Genomic DNA, 22918 nt, shown 5'->3' on the forward strand with positions numbered 1-22918 from the left:
TACCACTATTTAACGCGTACCAAAAAATAACAATACACCGGTACATATTACTGTAGATGCTTCTGCTTATATGTTTCCAGCGTTGGTATTATAATCCGTTGCTGACAGCTATAGGAAATATAAACAATTATTTTTGTGGTGAAGACATTAGCAGCGCCTGATTATAATGATCGGCACCTGCTAGTGCTGGCACCACGATGCTCTACTGGGACAAAGTCATAGTTATACATGAAAAAGATAAGACAAAGGTATCGTTAATTATGTTTTAATATCGAGAACACTTCAATGTTTTATAAACACTTTTGTTTATAAACAACTTTCATAGCGGGTTGTTCTCAAACAATATCGTTACGTGACCAAAACAGCTCAAACTTTGCCCGATCGCTGTTGTTTCATTAGACTTTCCAAACACGAACCAATAACAATTATTTAAATTAATAAAAGAGTAAGTAAGCTATTCTAATAACAGTCGCATTTACTCACTGCTGAAACTGAACGTTTCAAGTCCCCTCAGCTCCGCATTTCCTCCTGGTTACCAACCAAGCAGACAACAATATTGCCACCAACAAAGAGAGGCAGACTACCTGCTATGGCTTCTGGGAACCTGGAGGACAAGTACGTTCAGTCGGCGTTAGAGAGACACCTTGTGGGGAAAAATGTTGCAACTTCCTTCCTAACTGGTAGGTGCTGGTAGCGCTGCTCATGCCGGTTGAAGAGCGGTTATTTGCGTTCAAGAAAGAAAAAAAGAAAAAAACACACACACTAAGGTCCGTTTGCAGTAAAATTAATCTTACCAACACGCATCAATCAGTTTAATTGCTGTACATCTGTGCCTGGAGTTCAGGTAAGAAAATAGCAGTTGTTTTCAACAGTAATTTGTTGCGCAAATACATGTATAAACTCAACTGGAAATGCGTTTTAAAAAACAATACATATTTAAAAGGTCTGATAAACCACACGTGTAATCCATTACAGTGTACTGCAATGAACTACACGTGTGTATTGTTTTATCAGACTTACACTATACATTAAACATTATAGGGCAGCAGTGTGGCGGCAGCAGTGTGGAGTAGTGGTTAGGGCTCTGGACTCTTGACCAGAGGGTTGAGGGTTCAGTCCCCAGTGGGGGACACTGCTGTTATACCCTTGAGCAAGGTACTTTACCTAGATTGCTCCAGTAAAAACCCAACTGTATAAATGGGTAATTGTATGTAAAAAATAATGTGATAAGTTGTAACAATTGTAAGTCGCCCTGGATAAGGGCGTCTGCTAAGAAATAAATAATAATAATTATAGTTACTGGATCAGGATTAGGAATCAATCCTTTTGTGCCACCAAGTCCCAGGTTTAATCTGTAATCATTAACTGGATTAATTGGCAAGGCATTAAGATCCCTGATCAGATTCAATAAGTGTCACTGTAATATATATATATATAATGTGTGCAGATACTGGAGGCTAGGTTATCCATCTTATTTTTTATTGCTTAAAAATAGAAAATCTGTTTGAAATTTGACTCATTTTTCACACTAAATTTCTTGTCACAGGGAACAAGAAGGTAAGACATTCCAAGCTGTACTGTATGAATGGTGTGTATTTAAGATGTCTGCAGTAAAGCTCCACCGCGCTGTCAGCTCTGAGCTCGAAACTGCAACGTGCACAGATTCTTAACGGGCACACAGTGTTCTTCCGACCGCTCTTAAGGAGTAGGTGTACAAAGCTTTTCCTGAGATCACTGGAACCCGTCTTCCTTTAATATAATACTACCCTCAAGCTCCACTCCCCATGAGCCTCTTCTGAAAAGTTAATTAAAAAAAAACCCTTGCAGTCCAAATGAAACCATTGGTTTGTCACAACACGTACTCATTTTAATGCTCCTTTTCTTATTCCTTCAGGGTGACCCTTGCTCTTAGGGTTTCAACAGTCATTCACAGTGAAGTTTTACCAAGAACATATATAACTACATCTATGTGTTGAGGGATCAGCTTCAGCACTTTTTTTTACATGGATCTCAGGATTTGGACCCACATCCTTTACCGGGTGATCTAAAGGGGCTACTTCTTTAACCAGTCTGGTAAGAGTTCCATATGTTAACATTTCCATTTTTACTTTGCATGGTTTGTTGTAGTTCAGACTCACTCATCTGGTCTAGCTGCAATCAGACTACGTGAAGTAAGAAAACAGATGAAAATAGATTTTAAAATGTTCATTAGCACTCATTTCAAGCATCCAGTTGTCACTAGGCTTTAAGAGCTGCTACAGTGTTCTAAGGCAGATTTAATATGCAAATAAATATTTGTCAAAATATATTTTGTTCTTTCTTTTTTTTATATAACCTCTCAGACTTCCTGCAGCGTTGTATCTCGTTTCCTGAGCGCCGAAGTACAGCAGCACTCCCGCTGCGAGGCAAGAATACCGTAAGACATCGTAATTGATAAATAAGCTTTTCGAGATTGCATGGGGTAGATAAGAAAATAAACGGCTGCTTTTTCAGCACACTTAACTTTTCATTTTAGGAGCACTGTGTTTTTGAGCGATTCATCTATTTTATAATATGCTGAAACTGCCAGCATTGCAAGTCCTAGTACTAAAAAAACATGCCATGTAGAATTTATTATGAAACCCCCAATCAAGTTAAACGGGTACAGGAACTGAGGATGTCATGCTTGAAAATGTCTGTTTATTCTCTTCGTCATTTTATACTAAACAGAGCGCTCTTGTAGATGACATCATTATCCATCCATAAACTGATTCAGTTCATGTCTGTTATTATCTTCTAAATCTGAACTATATTTTTAAACAAATACAAGCACAGTTCGACAACATCCTTTTTCTACACTGTACCGAATTTTCACAAGCTTAGTGGTATTGTTTATTTACTGTGGTTCTCTCCAGTTGCAATGTATGTATTCTGACAACATGCAATTTTTTTCCCCCTCTGTTCATGGAAAACCTTTGAATAGATTCTTGGCAGTGTAAAGGGTAAAGGTAAGTGATGACAGTGCTCCAGAACATTGCAACCCACTCTGTAACCACTGACAGTTCCATCAATCTAACAATTACTCTTGACTTTACCCATAGATCACTTTTTCCAACTGCAGGGATGAAAGGACATTATTCTTGTATATTTGGGCAATACAAATGTTTTCAATCCCATTTCATCCAAGCAATTCATATTCCATTGGCAGATACTGCCAGACACCCTCTGCTGCACTGTGTATCAGCAATATGGGACCTTAACAATGGGATGTCATCGTGTCACAGTGTTGACATTTTATACATCAGGATTCATTCTAACCATGTGTGTAAAAAACAAAAAACAGAAAAGAAAACAACAGGTGCCTGTCTAGGATTGTTCAATAGGTGCAGCTGCACAACTTCCAGAATTATATTTCTATGAAATCTAGAGCAGCTTTTTCATTTATTTTTATTTTTGTGAAAGCCATATCAGTACTTCAACCAGGGTTACATTTAAACCCTAAGACTACACTACACGAACAAGATAGTTTTTATTTTAAAACAATATTTAATGTAGTTTCATAGATTTTTTTCCCATTTAAAGGCTTTTTGTTACAGCTTTATCACAGCCGAATCAGATTAGTCTGGTCCTGGTCAAGGACAAACCCACTCCTGCACCCAAGTAACTTTCCTCCCCCAGTTTTATACAAGATAGTACATAATCCAAAAACTAAACCACAATACCCCTTTATTTCCATTCTCCAATTTACTTAAGTATTAGACTGTTTAAAAAAAGGCATGAAACCTGATAACAAGGACATGTTTGGTCATGGTAATTAAAACAAATTGCTAATGTTTATTTTTGTTCTCATAGGTCATTCTTTATTAGAAATAAATTAACACAAAATCACATCACAAACTTGAAATATTGAACCAACAGCTAATCCTTTAATTCATTTTCTCAGGCTGAATATTACTTATCAAGCTCTTTTGCATTGCAGAGAAACACTCATGCATTTGAACAAAGCAGGGTTTATTTGATTTAAAAAAAAATAAAAAAAAGGTACTGTGTATTGTAAATGAATAGTGGCTACAAAAAGGAGGCAGTCAAATGAGCTATAAAACAGAAAAGCTGCAGGCATGTCCAATAATCATATTAAAAAATGCCTGCTAAACACATACCTTACTGCAAGAACATTGGGGTCAGTATGATAAACATTTACATTTCTAATGAGTTGGCATTGCATTATACAGGAAACCTAGTGAAGTGTGCCTGTAGCTAATACAGCAAGGACTGCAGTTAAACAACATTAAGAACAATGCATATTTAAAAATAAAACATGATATGGTCTGAAGAATCCTACATCACTGCATGATCGCCATACTAACATGTGAAATATTTAAAAGCTATTTTGTGGTTCAAAAGCTTTAATTGTGTGGCATGTTCAATATTCATTGATGCTTACCTATCTTATGATTTTCTTAACGGTTTCTTTTTCAGTGCTAGTTCAGAACTAATCATTTGTTAGAGTGAACTCTTTAACACAGTTTAAAAATAGAAACCAGTGCTCTAAAACTATGCATGGAAAGTCATCATAACAAGCAATAATGTATTATGCGTTTTTTTTTTTTGTTTGTTTGTTTTTTACTGTATCTTGTAAAGCGCTTTGCGATGGTGGTCCACTATGAAAGGCGCTATATAAAATAAAGATTTATTGATTGATTAAGGGAAAGCTTTGATTTGGAGCTTGGGATGGGTTAAAAAAAAAACAACGCATTTAAAATAGTTGAAAGATAAAATGTCAATTAAACTGCAGCAGAAGACAGGCAACTTAGGAAAGCAAGAAAAATCCATATATCGAGAGTGTCGTTAATTTGGCTGTGTGCATTTTTACATTTCTGTTCTCATCCTGGATGAGAATGAACGAGGGCAAGGTCCTGCAGAGCCCGTACATGGAAGTTTACAGCAAAACCTTTTCTCAATAGTATTAGCTTGACAATCAGATAATGGACAGCCTCTCCCATAAACAAGACATACATTTTCTAATCATGTTAAAGGAAGTACACAACACATTCTACAAACATATCTTAAGGCCAGACAGAATTCATATATTAAGCTGAAAGAGGAAGAATCAATTATGTGTTGCCTGCACCAAAGAAAACCTCAAGTACATTGAAATACCCTTTTTTATTTTAGTTTTTTTTTTTTTTTTAATCTTTTAAATTAAAATACGATAGATCCTAAAGCCACAGTTCATGGGGCTTGTTGCTCTGCCAGAGGATAGCTTCCTTGAGTGTCTGCAGTGTGTCACATGGGGAGGAGGTCCGGCTTGCACACACAGCGGGCTGTTTTCAGTGCAAGCCTTCATTAACCCACAGAACAAACCACCAACACTGGGAAACCTGCTCCAGATACCTGAAGAAATAAGGCAAAAAAGGGTAAGGCTACATATAAAGACATTACTCCTTAATTCAGTCATACATAACGTTTAATTAAGCTTCAAGACCGCATAGCAAGCCAGGCCATCTGGTGATGCAAGACCTGCTCATAAGTTATTTATTATTCAGTTAAACTATTGATCTGAAGAGTGCGTAAAAAAGGAAAACTTATTTCATTGTATAAATTTACCTCAAAGCTTTAATGGTACCACAATGAAGTGTGCAGTGCAAAACATTTAACATCAATCAACCATAACTGTACAACTACACTCACTGTGGCTATAAATTCAATAAAAAGTGGAGCATCATGACCTACACCATCTGCATATATATATCTCTAGATAGTAAATATGTACGGGAGAGAAAGGCTACAGTGGAAAATTATTGACCTGAGGGAAGACTATTGTTACCAACAAGGGCCTATAATGCCCAAAGCCATATGCTGAGGGCATTGCACCCTGGTGGTAACAAGTCTTCCCAAGGGGCATTTAATTTCCCACTATTAGTGGAGCCTGCAGTACATATAATGCAGACTCCACTAATAGTGGAAAATTTAATGCCCCTCGGGAAGATGCCAATCTTCTCAATTATTTTCTGATAATGAATACAGATAAACAAGATGCATCATAACTGGAGAAGAGGCTCTCTAGATATACAAGAACTCTGAAGCATGGCATGCTTTTATAGGGATTTAAGTACGGATTCCTCCACTATATCCCCTATTACAATAGAGGACAATACTGTGCATTAATCAGTAGCGATGTTTAATCAATTAAAAGCTAGTTCCATTAACATTTCAAAAGTAGATTTTTTCTCTTATGTGCAGACCTCAATCAGACGGTATGACTGGTGGGCAGATGCTAATCCATGTTCTTTCTCAGTGCTTCAGATTAATTAACTGCCTATCATTTATGAAGTCGTCCACCTCCAAGCCATGATGGGCAGCCTGGCTTAATTACTTACTAATCTGTCTGCTTGATAGGTTCTGCTACAGTGTCGAAAAGGAAGTCTTGTCTATTTGATTCATCTTCAGGTGATTATCCAGGATATGGAAAATCTCTTGAATGTTAGGCACATAACCAGATTGCAACTTCGACCAGATTGGAACATCTTAAAGGAAAATGGAGATAAGAAAACACATTCCAAAACAGATATCAAAAAAGTATTAAAGTTTTGTCAAGTGACAGGGAATCTGAATAAATTACCCATCTTGTAAAATTCAAATTCAGTTTGAAACAAACGAAAGCCAGAACAGATATGTTAGAGTCATGGGGCTTCTCTAACGCCACATAAATTCCACCCCTTATGCCACCCTTAATTATTTATTGACCCCTTCATTAACATAACTAAATGCATTAAAATATGATGTCAATGTGTCTGGAACAGATTTGGTCTAGGAGTTTCTTGAGAGCTGCATTAACAGCCACCTCTCTTTGCATAATTAAGATACACATACACCAGGGACGTGTTCATAAGTTACTCTTCATAGTAATTTTTTTTTTTTTAAATACAATTGCTAACTGGGGAATCCTTCTTGGCAATTTTTTCAAAAAGTTTTAATTTGGCAAGATTAAGACACTGAAAAATATTTGTTTGTCTACCTCTCCTAGTTTCTGACAGTTTTACCTCCAGTCTACAACCTGCCAGTCAAAAACACTGAACAGATTACTGAGCCTCAAATACTCCACCTTCCCCTGTGAAGAGTTAGAACCCCAGTGCTGTGGAGCACCAAGACACCTGCTTCCTGCCTGATCCTCATTCTGACTAATTAGTGCTGGAAGATTTTTTCCTCATTGCAGCTGCTTTGCGTTGAGGGCAGTTTCTGCACAGAAAACTGACAGGCTAGGCAGATGGAAGAAATATCCCGAAGCAGAGACCGAAAGAGTCTGGAGGGAGGCAGCTTCACCTGCAGGCAGACTGACCGCAGGCTCCCACAGGCACCAATCACTCATCAGGCCAGGAAAGGCTGTTCAGAATGACTGGATGAAAACCCATTTGGTTTAACATTTGCATACTATCATAAAATTGTCCTTCACAGGAATACTTTTGGCGCCCACATTCGGCTCTACTGATCTGAGACCTGCATTGAAATGTAGGTTTTGGAAGTTAGGGCTAGGGCATCTGGGGTTTTGAAAGACACAAACAGAAAGTGTCTTCCAGTATTCTGCACCAATGCAAAGCAAGTATAAGAACCTCTGCTGGAAGCAACCATTATTTTAAGAGAGTAGAGGGCAGCTCTTATTTGACATTATGTCTCCCTCTAGCAGACATCATAGAGATCTTACAATTACTGTAACTGTAGGTTTCCTTTAGAAAGTGACCTTGAACATCTAACCACCACAGCAATTTGAAGCAAATGTCCTCAAGCTAATTAAAGAGTGCATTGTTATTTCAATGCAATTAAGACTCTTAACAGGCATATACATACAGCTGTCACAAAGAAATGAGTAGTATTTTCACACTGCAGGCTCCCAAAACATGCAAGTTGAAAAGATCTTTGTTAATTATCTTACATAGTGTAAACTTACCATTTAAAGTGATTTCGAATGCACCAGTTGATAAGCATTGTGTCTCAATCATGTTGCTGAGGAAAAATACCATGAGACAAGAACTAATCTGCAAACAAAAAATATATATATAAAAACTTTGAGGCACAGCATATGTAAATAACAAAAATATATCAAAAACACACAGTGCTAATAATGTATGTCTTCAAGCAATGAAGACCACACGTTTGTCAAAGAATTTATTAAGTGTCTTTTAGTCCTACCGTAAAAAAACATTGTAGAAGTCGATTTTCTAGGCATTTTTGAGCGGCCCTTAAAAGGGGGGGGGGGCGACTAATACACCTGTGCGACGTATGTGCCGGTGTGTCTAATATGAAACTACTGTACCAGTGCCACAATGGGATTACTACAGCCACAGTTATTATGGCTCACATAAACTTAACTGTCAACAACCCGATTATTTTTTATGGATCTATGGCATTCAGGTCATGTTGCTAAGTAGAAACACAAAACCACTGTTCTAATTAAAAGTTATAATTTGTTACTTTCAATACCCTTAGTCATTTTGAATGTTAAACGTAAGCTTTCAAACTCGACTGACCTCCTCTCGGCCCAGACATGTGTATTGAGGAAAAAAAGTAGTGGTTAAAGTTACCAATCTTCAGAATATGAAAGCATAACAGCTATACTGCTTCACTCTTCACACAATAGCTGTCAATCTCTATGAATTTTCTTATTCGCACCCTCCTGAGCTATTGATTTGTCAACATTCAGACTGAACCCGCCCCTGGGATACGTAGCAAACAGCTATTGGTTAGAAAGCCGAATAAACTAAGCAAGCCTTCCATTCATTGTAACTGCAATGGTATAATAATGCAGGTGTCTATCTTTGAGACTGGATAAAGTAGAACAGTCACACAAAAAACAAAAATGCTACACAACAGGTTTGAAATTGTGAGTTGCTGAATTTGCTGAAATTCATGGCAATTGCTATGCTGAAAAAACAGTACGTGACTGCAGACGAAACAAAGACAAACTTAAATGAAAAAGAACGAGCTGATAGAGGAGGAACGTGTTTATGGCCCGATGTAGAAAACATTGTTTGAGTACAGTACTTTGAATGACTTTAATACATACTGTAACTTGTTCGACATGTCAGTGCAATGCAGTGGTACACTTGTAAAGTATGTGTATGGTTATGGTTCTGATTAACAAAACAAAAAGAGTATTTGTACAGCTGGAAATGTAATGTAATTTTACTGCACTGTATGCAACACTAAGATGTTTTGTTTACTGGTTATTAGATGGTGCACTGTTAAGTTTATTTTTTTGCTTTAATATATGCAAGCAGCACTGTTTAATACTTTTCTTTTAAATATTAATGAATACAACCAATTTGTGAAAGTCAATGCAGCTGGAACTATTGTCGAAGTATGGTTTTGGAAAAAATGTTCAGTAAAGGTACTTCAGTGCTACTACTGAGGTTTTTTTTTTTTTAATCGCAATGGATGAAGTGCCAAGAATGAATGTGGTCTTTACAGGGTCAAAGCAGTTTAACAAGCAGAGGGGATTGTCTTTACCATATTCTCTTGGCTCCATGTCCATATCCTTGGGGGGTCCATTCCAAGCATAGGGAAAGGACTATATCCACTAGCAATCAGTGCAATTACTAGGAATTTAAAGTATGAAATGAATGAAGCAATATATCTGGTAGGAAAAAAAAAAGAAAATAGTTTAGCACAACAAAGAGTCCAGAAGAGAAATACACTGCTCAAATACAAAAAAATCGGTTTTTATCAGTTAAAACTGTAAATCAGAAGCTCTCTCTCTATCTATCTATCTATCTATCTATACACACACACTGTAGCTAATTGGAGCACAATTTTTTACCTATAGGTGGGCTTGGGAAGGTAGTTCTCTCCTTCGATACGCATGTCCGGGTACACCTGGCTGATTGCCCGAGTGTAATCCTCGAACACCCTGCTATATCCTCAGGATATACTGCAATACATTGAATATAATATTAGTACACTTAAAAGTAACAATCTGCTTGAAACAAATGGTTTAAAATCATATTTCTTACCCTTAATTTGCTATTTTAACAATGCACTACTTCAGCCATTGCATAAAACAAATAAATGTGAATGCGGGTGTACATCCAAGGTGAAATGTGACGTCTGTAATCGGGTTATCTGTGCCACACGTCCAACAGGACTACAGATTCTGATAGGATTATACAGATTAATCTGAGAGTACATTTTATCTCTAGCAACCACCTCTTTCCAATTACATTTATTAGGACAGACAGATGGGATGAATCTGAATTGTATAATCCTTGTGAAATCTGAGTCACAGCCATTTTCTTTCACTTCAGTGCGCTAATCCTCGAGCTTCCTTTCTGCTTTGCATATACATCAGAGTTTTATTAGTTACTGCACTGAACTATGCTTGCTGGGTGAAGTGCACCAGTACCAAAGCCTTTAATCCTTTCACCCTCAAAATGTATTTCCGTAACCTGTGGAATTAAATGCATAATATAATACAATCTTTGTGCTACAATACATATTATGTAAACTATTACGATTCAATGACATACTGTAAAGTGAATCGTTTCACTCAATAGCCTCTTCCAAGGAATGCTCTAAGCTGCATCATTAAAAGTTATTCCACAGCCTCTTTCGACTACACAACTGCCTAGGTCACTCATCATTGCTTATTTGGCTGCTGTCCAAGGCAATATACACCTCATGAGTTTAGTTAATTTGGCTGTTTCATGCCTAAAAAATTAAAGTTGCAATTTCCAAATTTGATGGAAGATGCTGTCTGAAAAACACCTGTCATGAAAGGTGACCAGCTGCTCCTAATTTGTGATAGCCCAGTTCAATACATAAAGATGAGAGGGGTAAGTGAAAAACATCTGCTAGGTGGGATGAAAGAAGACTTTTAGAATCTGCTGTTTGTATAACCTAGGTTTTCATTATTGAAGGATATTGATACCTAGAACCCCACCAGATAGGAGCCTACTGCCCGATAGTACTGTTTTGGAATGTCACATTTCTAAGTGAGTGAGTGTACAGTACTACACTGTACACATTGTAAACAGCACACACTCACCCATATAACTATACATAACCGTTCAAGGTCTTTAAATATCATGTTTGTGTATTAAGACCAGGCTTTAATTTTAAGATTAAGCCAAATGAATCTAGGTTACAAAAAACAACCCATTCTGCTAAGTGTACATATAACCAAAGAGCAAAACCGTATTCTGTACGACTACATTTCCGAATTTACTGAGGGTTTGTAGCCAGTACCGTACTGGTTACAGTAGTTATTTACGAAACAGTAACAGTGTAACATTATCATTGTATAGGTAGCTACACTACAGACATGTATATGATACGGATGGAGCTGGCCAATATCTGACTGACCCCTTTTTTCTTACCAATACTGAAACTTGAGGACGGGGCCGGTGTAGAGCTTCTGCTTGCCCAGTTTGTGCGGCTCCGTCTCCCGCAAGTCGTCAAGCTCCATATCCAGGCTGTTCGTGGCCTGGTGTTGTTGCTGAGCACTGTTCTTTCCTAGGTAGACATCCCGCAACGTGACCGCAGTAAACAGCAACAGGGCGGTCAGAATCCCTGCCTGGCTGTACTCTACCATCCTATCCCTCTGCTAAGCGAAACTGACCAAATTTTAACACCTCTGTGTCTGACACCGAACTCACTAAACAACAACGCTACCGGCCGTGAGCCGAGAGCACTCAGCAGCTTCTTTCCAAGCAACTTCTTCTGTGCGGTGTTCCAGGAATCGACAGCGCCACCTATACGTGGGGTGTTAAAATATCGTCTAAACAATAATAATGTGTCATTAAAGATGTTCTACTAAATAAGAGACTACTCAATCCACTTTTGGTCACTTTACAACAAAAAAGCACATTATTGCGCTTGAGAAGCTACAGAGAAGGTCGACTAGGCTGGTCCCAGGAGTCAATGGCATGAGATATGAGGACAGTTTAAAATAATTAAATCTCTACAACCCTAAATGGTATAAAGTACTTTAGAATCCCTTTATAGTATATGTGGTGTGTGCCATGAGATACCTAACCTGACCTTTGACATATGAATATATTCAGGATAATAGTTTCCCCCTTGAGCAAAAGATATGTGATTGGTATGTATAATAGGTGAAGTTGCATATAACCAACCACACCCATCAAAACATTCCAGCAAGATAATGTCTGTCCACGCCCATCTTTGTACATCTATGACTATACTTCGTTATGGAACGTCAGACATGTATCTGACAGATGTTCAATAATCTCCTATGTGTTTGTGCTCTTTTGTATTTCCATGGCAGCTATAAATATGGGATGTGGTAGAGCTGGGATCATCAGAACTCAATTCCCTTGTACCCCTGTCCGGATCAGAACCAGGTGACAGAGGTGAAGCCAGCCATGTCCTAAACAAGGACATTTTGAACTGTGCCACGGTAGATGTGTGATGTGATGCCTGCATCACATCCAGAGCAGGTTATAGTACCACATTGTTTTGGTCATTATTGGGAGGTATCATTTAGAGCTTCACTGATATATGCTTCTTGCTGCCTGGCATATGCAGCTGTCATTGACTTTTGTTTGAAATGTCCTGAAAATGTCAAAAATGTCTTTGTGTGTTTTCTTCGAGTGTATTTATTTCATGGTTCAGGAGCTGCTCTGTGCTTGTCTTCCTTACCTGCTGTGCCGTCGATGGTTAGCCTCAGCTTCCATATCGCTCTCTCGTTCCTGTGGAGGTGAAAATTTAAACTGGAGGTGACAATGAATCTCAATGCATGCCTCTGCAGTGCACATGCATTGAATCTCAATGCATGCCTCTGCAGGGACAGCTGATACATTATACAGTCAGCTTAACTCTTAAAGGGCAGATGTGATGTTCTGTAAAATCTCTAGATATCAACCAGCTTTTATTTACACATAATTTTTTCTACCTTATAGTACAATTATCACACACCTTCCAAGTCTTGTGGCTGAAACATTTGACCTATATCATTTTAGCTCCCAGTGTGTATTGTTTGGATCTTTTTCTCAATTTTACATGCTTTTTTTTTTTTTTTTTTTACTACTTTACACTGGGAGCTTTAATAGGTGTAAAAATCACTTAATTTGAAACAAACCTGAACAATGTGTTGTACAGCAATGTACTGAAACTGTTACATGTTCAGTTTGTAGTATTGCACATCATGGTATCTTTATTTATAACTTTATAAATTCTGAAGTGGCTCAACTCTCTTAATATATTCTTAATGAGAGATCAAATATTTCAAAACAATCATTAATGAAAATGTATGGAAATACCAGCTTTTAAAAAAGTACCTTGAGCTGAGTACTGCTAATATGTGAAACCTTGCATGTGTAGTTCAATAAACCACCCCTGGTGTTCTGCCTCACATTTTCCATTTGAATAGTCCTTACACAAACTTGGAAGGATTTTGAAGAGTAAAAGACACCTTATTAAGCATCAGCCATTACCTCAAAAAAGATGTGGTGCTTACACCACCTAGTGGCAAGCTTTTATAACTGACGTGTATTGGAGTAGTTAGGGTAGTTAATAAGTAAAAATAATATGTTCGTTTTACAGAACCTGTTAGGTGTTTAAAAATAAATGAAAACCATATATTTTGTGTGCCAGACATGACAAATGGCCTTTAACACTGGTTTTAAGAAGTATTTAATGAACTATGAGATAAAGCTTTGCTGCTCTTCACTAATGTAGGTAACATTATGCTCTGTAGTTTATTGAAATAATGACACATATAAATGTAATCCATAAGTACCTGCAGTACTTGCTTCACACAGCACTGTGCTAAATACAGTTATGTCATAAATGAAGAGCTAACAAAGGAGCCCACACAGTAATTAACACGCAGATGAGTTCGCTGGCATGGCTTGTTTACAGGGAGTTGAAAGAAGACCATTTCATTTTTAAAGCTCAGTGGTCTGCTGCTGTGCAATTTAAGCACATCTGCCATTGCTGTAATGTACTCCAAGCACCTCTTCTGCTGTTAGAAATTTAATTAAGATTCAGCCGAAACAATGAGCCATGGAAAATTGGCCCTCAGTGAGGCAGAGACGAGCACCGCGATAGGCCAATTCACGCAATACAAGCAATATTATATAAACCTCACACAAATTACTGGCCTTCCACTGGGTGGGTTTGACTCCAAAAATCCTGCCACATGCTGCTAATTTGCCAATGAAATGCAGTACATGGATAAATACAGTATTGTACTTCCAATACTTTGTATAAAGTGGACTTCAATGACTATACTTGCTGGTGGGGGTATTTCCATGGAAACATGCAAATACGTGGTCTGCTGAGAACAACTGTTGTCTTAGAACAGGTCACATGTGTGTGGTGTGGTATGTATTTTTGTACTGGATTTGACTGTGTGGGAGGGTGGGTGGCTATCATCAGGTCTGTGCCAATATGTTATGGGTTATATGAACAGGGTGGTTATAAAGTCTGTAGGGCACTGTGAACATGGACCACACTACCTTTTGGTATTAACCAGAGTATGATAATAACCAAAGTAATCAGGAATCTACTGTCCCATTATATTCTGGCCGGGATAACAAGTGGAGGGTGACATTAGCAGGAGTAACGTTAAGCTGGTTCGACAGTGATTACATTTCCATATCTTTGATGATTCATTATAAAATCTTTCTCATACGAAAACTCTCAAAATCATAAAACAATGATCCAAAGTTGATTTTTCTGCAGTACAGTACTGTATTACTGGGACAGCACAGTTTAATAAAATAAAAGGTTGCTACTGGTTATTCCACATAACAGAAACTAAAAAACAAACAGTAAGCATTGCTTTAGTCATTTTTTATTTTATTTTGGTGCTTCAGAGATTAGTAAAGAAGCTTCATTAACTGATAGCAGTGGCACTCGTCCTAGTGGCAGCAGTGCGTACTGCCACATTACAAAAGTTCATTGCACAGGAAAGAGACTCATTATTTACACAACTTTAAAAGTACAGTACCTCAGTGATGGATGCTGGTATTATCTATTCCCTATTTTAATATTATTAAGAGCTCCCTGAAGAGTTTGAAGTTGTTTCCAGTTACTCCCAATACTTTACAGACAGTTATTTTAAATATAGCAATACACATGTGACATACATGACATTTTGTTTTTCAGTCATCCCTGTTTTGTTGAATTCCTCAAGATCCGGGGAGCTCTGCCACTGCGATACAAAGCATAAGGGTCAGAAAACAGACCTTATTTTCTGAATGTTTGGTTTGGTAAACTTTTGTTAGTCCATATTTTTGCTTTGCTGCAAAACCACCCAAAAACAGAAACCAAGACATACATAAAAAAGGCAACTTAATATTTACACAAACAAAATAACATGTGTTTTTGTAGCTCAGGTAGGTAGAACACTTTTGCCTGAATCCTTTGTGGGATATAATCTTTTAGTTGCTATTCTCTTTGCATGGCGTGGGTTAAAATGCACGGTTCCTCAGTAAAGATGCCGTTGTGCATTTTTCTAATAGGTCGCAGAGTCTGGTGACATGAAGATTGCCCAAAGAAACGTGATTTCTGCTCCTGCTCAGTAGGACTGGACCTGGAAGAATGCATGCTCAAAATGGGCTACCCTGTTTAAATGTATTGAAGAATGAAAATCATAAAAATCCAGAGACTATGACTGGTTTGAATATTGTAGACCAGGCCACCTATGCTATATGTCTGATACCTCATGGCAAGAGAAAGACAGTGTGGATCAGGGGCTTAGTGCAAAGAGCTAAGGACCACAGGAGGCTGAAAGGCTGTGAGGTTGAGAAGTTAAAGGTCACACCCAGATATGACTTTTTCACCAGTAGAATTGTGTAGCACACATACACACACAATGAGATGTGGAACATTGTATTAATCTATATAGAGAGAGCCTTTTTTCACTATCTCCTCAGCACAGCTTGCAGGAATTTGCAGGGAAAAAACATGGGCACAGTTCTGAGGTGGTTAAGGCACCTGTACTACACTAGGTCAGAAATGGTACCAACAGCAGCACAGTGTTCCTAAACCAATACAAGAAAAAGGAAAGAGTCGTGATGCTTTATTGCTGGTGTGATGAAATACCACCCTGATTGGAATAGTTCTGACTGGTTTGAATAATACACAGACATGTGGTGTGTGGGGGATACAATCCCCAAACCTAATAAGGTACTGATGCACATCACTGTATTTACTTCACTCTGTACTGTATGTACTTAGTACCGTAGACTATTACTACTTTTTCATGTGAGCCACAGATTTATAACACTGCAGATCATTGACAAGATTCTCTTTTTGCGCCCCCTTGTGTGATGCCAAGAGTCCAATATGATAAAAGTAAATAAAAGCAGTTTTCGATATTAGATATTGAACAAAGCCTGCTCCTTGGAAGAGCCTCAAAAACCACAGTATGCCACTAATGTAATGTAACTCTTTAAAATAAATATTTTGATACATTTAGTGCTGGTGAACACGTAGTGGCACAGCAGAACCAGTTTATCCACAGAGCTCAAGTAGCTTGGCAACCGTTGGCTTCAGACTTGCTTTCAATCTGTCTCACACACACGCTGAACAACAAGCCCCCACTCTCCACTAAATGTAATAGAGATGAGATGAGAGGGTCAAGCCCTCCAAATGTACCCCCCCCCCCCCCCCCCAAATGGAAACAGCATGGATCATCTCGTCCAAGCCATCCTGATTTAAATGATTCCTTACTTGGCATCTATGGACTGTCCTGTTTTCTGTATTATTTTACCAGCCTCCAGTAAATGTTATAAGAAAGTCATCTATAAAGGAAAATTATTCACAAGTCTAGCTTAGTCATTGCCTATTTGAGAAACTATTATTCTGACAAAAAATAAAGTTCCCTTTAATTACAAAAGCATGAGCTTTTAGGAAAACTCTACAACACTACATTAAAACAGGATGCTATTTGATGCACCAAGTAACAAAACTGTTCCGGGTCCCACTCCGGCTTTTTTTTTTTTTTTTTTTTTTTTTTTTACTACTAGCACTTGAGAGCATGATTAACAATCCGCAATTACTGGAAGCTGCCTTAGAACGAGAGCATTAAAGGGATTTAGGCAGTTAGTTCTGTTCAGGGCATGGGGGCTTCAACAGGAAGTGGGAGGGGAAAAAAAGAGGCAAGAGAACAAGCAAAATCGTTTCAGCAAAACATATTGCAGGCACATACTTTATGTTTTTTTTTTCTAAACCAATAGTTCATTTAACACGGGCAGGAGTTCTTGGAGGCAGATTCTTGCGAGAGCTTCACTTTGCCATCCTGCCTTTCCACATCCCTGTACAAGAGAGACTTCTGAGCCTTCAGGCGACAGGCCAGGCACATGAAGATGGACTCCACGTTTTGGCTCTCCTTGGAGTCTTTGGCGGACGTCTCGAAAAGCAGCATGTTGTGGGAGTCGGCAAACTTGAGCGCTGTGTTGGAGGGCACCTGGATCTGACCCACCAGGTCGCACTTGTTTCCCACCAGGACCCGGGGCACCACGGGTGACACGTGGTGCCCATTGCACTCCTGGATCCACGTCTTGAGGTTCTCAAACGAGGCCATCTTGGTGACGTCGTACACGAAGACCACGGCGTGCACGTTGCGGTAGTAGTGCTCCACCATGCTCTTCCTGAAGCGCTCCTGACCGGCCGTGTCCCACACCTGCACCTGGGGAGAGGGCAGGAAGGAGGGGGGCAGGGAGATCCTATTCAATTTCTATGGAATTGGAAGAATGAAATGAAGGTGTCGGTTTGAACAGTGGTGGTCTATTTAGTGCTATTGCTCATGATTTCACAAGCTAACAACTCTTGTATGTCTGGTACCTACTTCGCTATCTGATTCTTTAACAGTACTTGCCTTCTCAAGGTGCATAAGGACCAGATTTAATAAACTATTAATTAGTACAAAACAAGTAAAAAAAAAAAACACGTAGGGACAGTTTTGAATCCTTAAAATTAAGATGTTTGTTATTTGTTTGGTAAGATTAACAGTTTCGTTTTACTTAAACCAGAAATGTAGAGAATTGCATTAGGACTCCTAGCTGTAGTTAATGCATGTACTTCACTTTATAAGGGATTGTTTTTTATGGTGAGTTCTACAGGTATACACACACATACTGATGATGATCCATTTGGATTAAATCATGTTAGTTTGTATGCAGTGAATACAAAAAAGAATGCTTTACAAAGAATTCTACTTAAGATTTTCCAGCAGGCTGATTTTTGCTAATAATTGGGGCTAGGTGGGAGGTAAAAATAACATAACTGGAACCAAAGCCACACTGTTTGACTTGTAGCTTCTTGGCCAATCTACCTTACATTCTGCAAATCAAACGTGCAACAAATGGGCCAATTTACTAGTTTGATAAAGTCAAGACTAAATAATAAAGTTTTTTATTTTAGTAGTTGGTACCCTGGCCAGCCACGACACACGATTTGCTGTATTTTGTAGACTTGTATGACAGTAAAAACATGAGAAAAGTGTATTTATAATTACGTACATAAGCTAAACACACAGTATTCTATGTGCTTGCGTGAATGCAGAACATGTAACACATGAAGAGGATCACGCATACTGTATGTATGTGCCTGAAATTAATGCAAGGATGGGTGACTTACTGATACATATAAAAAAACACAGTAAGATGACTCATAACACATAAAAAAGCCAAAGAAAATGACTGAAAAGCAAAAAGAAAATGACTGACTGTATTTTTGAGTCACCATACCTTGATCTTCTCTCCCTCGATCTCCACCGTTTTCTCCCTGAAATCCACCCCGATGGTGGCCTCTGTCTTCTCTGGGAAGCTGCCGCCGGTGAAGCGGAAACTTAGACAGGTCTTCCCTACGTTCGAGTCCCCGATCACAATTATCTTAAATATCCTTGTCTGGACACTGTGATCCAGGGACGAGTCCAGCTCCAAGGATGAAAGGCTGTTGGGTATGGGGTTCCTTGTGCCTCCTCCATTTGCTAAAGATTCGTTTGCCATAACGGTAAACAAGGGTGTCTATGTTACTGTCCGTGTGGACTGGGGGTAACTGGAGACGGTGGTGCTATCCCCTACGAATACTGTATCTGAAAGTGAATACAGAGTAATAGAACGTATTGCCCCAATCCCCGTTCTCGCAGTGCCTGGGAAATTATAGAAATCCTTTGTACACAATTGTAATCAAAGCAGGTCGATCTCTCCCCTTTTTCGCCCTGTTCAATTAAAACCGCAGTGATCACAGATCATTATGATTTAGAAGTAGTTTTTCACAAGATGTCAGTGTTGAGACGTTATAAGGCTTTAGATAAGCTGACTGCGTTGTTTTGTTGGTCTCGGTTGTCAGTTTCCTTCTGGGATACAAGCTGCAAAATAAATCAGGTGCCGTTTGAATATTTATTACCCCCACCCACTTCTCTCTCTCCTGTCCTCGCTAAGGCCCTCCCATTTTGCAAGGTGCGGTGCTGAGACAAGGGGCGCTTGAAGCACAGCAGTCTTGGTATTTGTTATGTATGTTTTTTTTTTAGACAATGACACGAGTCAATGATAAATAATAAAGTCACCACTTTCTGGGAATAAGTACTGGATGACAGTAATGGTGTAATTTTAGAGGTGATACATTGTATTATTCCTAAAGCATTTGACCAGTCTGTAATTAAACAAACAAACAAACAGTGGTAGTCTGTGTTGTTTGGTTATAGTTTTGATATACGGTTGTTTTCTCCTGCAACACTAGCTTTGACGCTGATAATAAATCATTAAAACAACTAATATGAGAACTAATATGTGTTGCCAGGTAATATAAAAAGAAGGATTTATTTTATATATATATATATATATATATATATATATATATATATATATATATATATATATATATATATATAATCCTTATAATCAGGGCATCCCTGATTATAAGAGGTTGTTGGCATATTATACTGCACATACTGTTAACACAATGTTGTATCACGTGCATTAATAATGACAGCTGAAGCTGTGTCTGTAATGGAGTAGGACACAAAACTGACAGTATTTTATGACTACTGAAGGGTGAACTTAATTTTCCAAAAAGCCTTTATACGACTTTAATGAACTCTTAATTCAAAATAAATAAATAATTAACAAAGTCACATTGATTCAGTTTCACCTAGCTGTAAAATCTGACACTAGCAGAATCCCCACTGGAATGAAGATGGGGAAACTTTCAAATAATTCATGTATTTGTCCAAGATATATACATATTGGTTGAAAGGTCACCAGACCAGTTCATGTGTATGCTGTTGAATACGTATTTAAGTAATGAAACTTGGTAGGTAGCAATAGTAGGGCACTGGGGAGCACGTGACAACTTGCAATTTCACAGCATTTCTATATTGCACAATTTGACAATCATATGTGCATTTTTTTTTTCAGCAAAAGCTTGCATTGTACCCTTGTATTAGACTGGTCAAGTGGCTATTTAACAACCTCCCCCCTTTACTATTCTCTGTTCTGGGTCTGGCGCTCCACACTCAGAATCACCATCTCTCATTAGATCCTGACAAACTGGAATACATCAGGGATTTCACCCAAGCCTATAATTTAGAAGAGCATGCATCCCCCTCTCCTGTCCCCATTTTCCCTTGACTCGTTTAGTCAAGCTGGTAAATTAGGATGCTTTAATCAAAAGCAGAACATTTGAATTTTCTACGAGAGGTTCAATGTAGCCAAAGGGAGTTTGTGTGACAGGATGGATTTAAATAGCAGAACGGGTGTACTTATCCGATTGAGGTCTTTCCCCAGGGTGTAAGCTGTTGCTAACTGTTTTACTCTCTGATGTTGAAATAAATAGCCATATTATACTGTATTGGACCAGGACTGAAAAAAAGAAGAAACATCACATTATTCGAAATTGTTCTATTTAGCAAAATTCCTATTACTTTTTACATTTAATGTAAAAAATCTACACTACTTGTTAACAAATCAAATTTTACCTGAGGAAGGAACCTGTGTGGTCTTGAAAGCTTGTATACTTATGTGTAATAAAAAGGTTATCTGTATGCGGCCTTTTCTATTTCTTTATTTTATAACTTTCCAAATTGTGTGACAGTTCTAAAACAGTGTTGTTATTATTGCATAACTCACAGATCCTGTAATACCAAATCATTTCCCTGTGTTTGCTTGGCAATCACATTATTATCAAAGCGCTGTAAGCTTCATTTTCAGGTATACCCACTGCAAAGTATATGTTTTCCTAAAAACGATCAAATAAAATAAAAATAAAAACATATTTTTAAAATGTTTAATCTAAATTTAGTGCTACTGAAAGTTTATAGTTGTGGGTGATAAGCTTTAATGGACACAAACCAGAAACATGATGCACACACTCACACTTATGTGACCTCCAACCCACTCGATAACAACTAAGAACAATTACTTTTCATGTAAAATCATTGCCACAATGTCTGCTCATGAATGCTTTTGAATTGCTAAGGTAGATGTATCCAATTTTTCACCATTGACAATTGGCAAACAATTGCATTTTCTTTGTAATTGTCCATTGACCCTTGTAATGAAATTGTCTAATTGGAGGGGACCGGGATTGGACATGGCTATTAACACAGGATGTAGTTAACAGTCCTCATACCTTGGAGAATTGTCACTCCCTCTGCATTGATTTTGTGCCATTGCTGAAAAACAATAGAAAAGAAATAGCTAGCAAAAGTCAATGTTCGAATCTATAAAATAGTGCATATAGATTACAGGCAGATTCGGGTAGAAAAGTTATTTTTCATCATGAGTTATTTCTGACTCTTGGGATCCTTTATTATTATTATTATTATTTATTTCTTAGCAGACGCCCTTATCCAGGGCAACTTACAATTGTTACAAGATAGCACATTATACATTATATCACATTATACAGATATCACATTATTTTACATACAATTACCCATTTATACAGATGGGTTTTTACTGGAGCAATCTAGGTAAAGTACCTTGCTCAAGGGTACAACAGCAGTATCCCCCACTGGGGATTGAACCCACAACCCTCCGGTCAAGAGTCCAGAGCCCTAACCACTACTCCACACTGCTGTCCTATCCGCAAACTAAATTAAGGATGAGGCCAAAGATGTAATGAAAATATGTATAGCGCAGTATTGTCTAAGCTTTAATAAACATTGTTATTTTCCCTACTGAACTATGGTGCATTTGACTAAACTATAAGATATTAAGGGCACATAAATAGAAATATGTTTCCTATGTAGAGCTATTTCTGATTTTTCTTTTTTACAATTGTTGCACTATTGCATGTCATTCTTCAGTAAAAGATGAACCAAATTGTCTTGCTTAAATCAAACAGCAAACTTCTGTATCACCTCTTATAACAGGGGGTGTGGGTATTCTGAAATAATTAAATAATTACAGGTACATAAATAAAATAAACTGTGAGCAGATGATTTCAGCACCAACTTGAAACAGAGAGTGTTGCAAAGCAGAACTGACAGCATACTTCAATAACATGTATTTATTTGCAATCCAGATGTGTTAGATTCTGCGGCATTGCATTTTTTCATTTAGCGCTTTTATCACTGCAAGGCAGAAACCATACAAATGAAAAGCTGAACGGGAATTGACCAGCTGAGACGTGAATGTAAAAACATTTTAAAAACATAATTGGTGCAACTTATATCTAGCGTCACCTTGACACGGAGATGCAAGTGGTACTTCAAGGATACTGTGAAAAGAAAACACCAAGAAACAGAATAGAATATTTATATACAGTATACACTCAGTGGTAACTTTGTGCCACTGCTCTGCTGTGTTAAAATATTTATCTAGCTTGTGGGTTTTTGTCATATCCACGGTACTTGATCTCTAAAAGCATTATGTAGGGCCTTGAAGTGGGTTCTAACTTCTCACTAGCAAAGTAACCTTTTTACAAGCCACTTCTTTCTGTTTCATGCCCCATTCATGAAGGAAGATCT

The 22918-nt window shown here is 38.0% G+C and overlaps 3 protein-coding genes across 3 annotated transcripts in view; all 3 read right to left on the reverse strand.

The window, feature by feature from the left end:
* Positions 1-578, reverse strand: part of LOC117412178 (ecto-NOX disulfide-thiol exchanger 2-like) — a 122629-nt gene extending 122051 nt beyond the window's left edge. Inside the window, 1 exon segment of the mRNA XM_058989318.1 lies at positions 484-578. The gene's annotated coding sequence lies outside the window, so the exon portion shown is untranslated.
* Positions 579-4577: 3999 nt separating this feature from the next.
* Positions 4578-11689, reverse strand: LOC117411845 (selenoprotein T2-like). The gene is made up of 6 exons (XM_034019641.3): positions 11349-11689; positions 9794-9904; positions 9484-9610; positions 7925-8012; positions 6360-6506; positions 4578-5373 (listed from the first exon to the last, which is right to left on the reverse strand). The coding sequence occupies exons 1-5, from the start codon at positions 11561-11563 to the stop codon at positions 6385-6387; spliced, it is 663 nt and encodes a 220-aa protein (XP_033875532.1). The 5' UTR covers positions 11564-11689; the 3' UTR covers positions 4578-5373; positions 6360-6384.
* Positions 11690-16030: 4341 nt separating this feature from the next.
* On the reverse strand, positions 16031-19413 carry rab33a (RAB33A, member RAS oncogene family). The gene is made up of 2 exons (XM_034903378.2): positions 18693-19413; positions 16031-17632 (listed from the first exon to the last, which is right to left on the reverse strand). The coding sequence occupies exons 1-2, from the start codon at positions 18951-18953 to the stop codon at positions 17186-17188; spliced, it is 708 nt and encodes a 235-aa protein (XP_034759269.2). The 5' UTR covers positions 18954-19413; the 3' UTR covers positions 16031-17185.
* Between the last annotated feature and the right edge of the window lie 3505 nt (positions 19414-22918).

This window comes from Acipenser ruthenus, chromosome 16, assembly GCF_902713425.1.
Source record: "Acipenser ruthenus chromosome 16, fAciRut3.2 maternal haplotype, whole genome shotgun sequence".
Taxonomy (NCBI): domain Eukaryota; kingdom Metazoa; phylum Chordata; class Actinopteri; order Acipenseriformes; family Acipenseridae; genus Acipenser; species Acipenser ruthenus.

Coding starts and splice junctions, on each gene's coding strand:
- rab33a (XM_034903378.2), bottom strand. CDS start 18,953: ATGGCAAACGAATCTTTAGCAAATGGAGGAGGCACAAGGAACCCCATA. Junction 17,633..18,692: donor TCGAGGGAGAGAAGATCAAG/GTATGGTGACTC, acceptor CCCTCTCCCCAG/GTGCAGGTGTGGGACACGGC.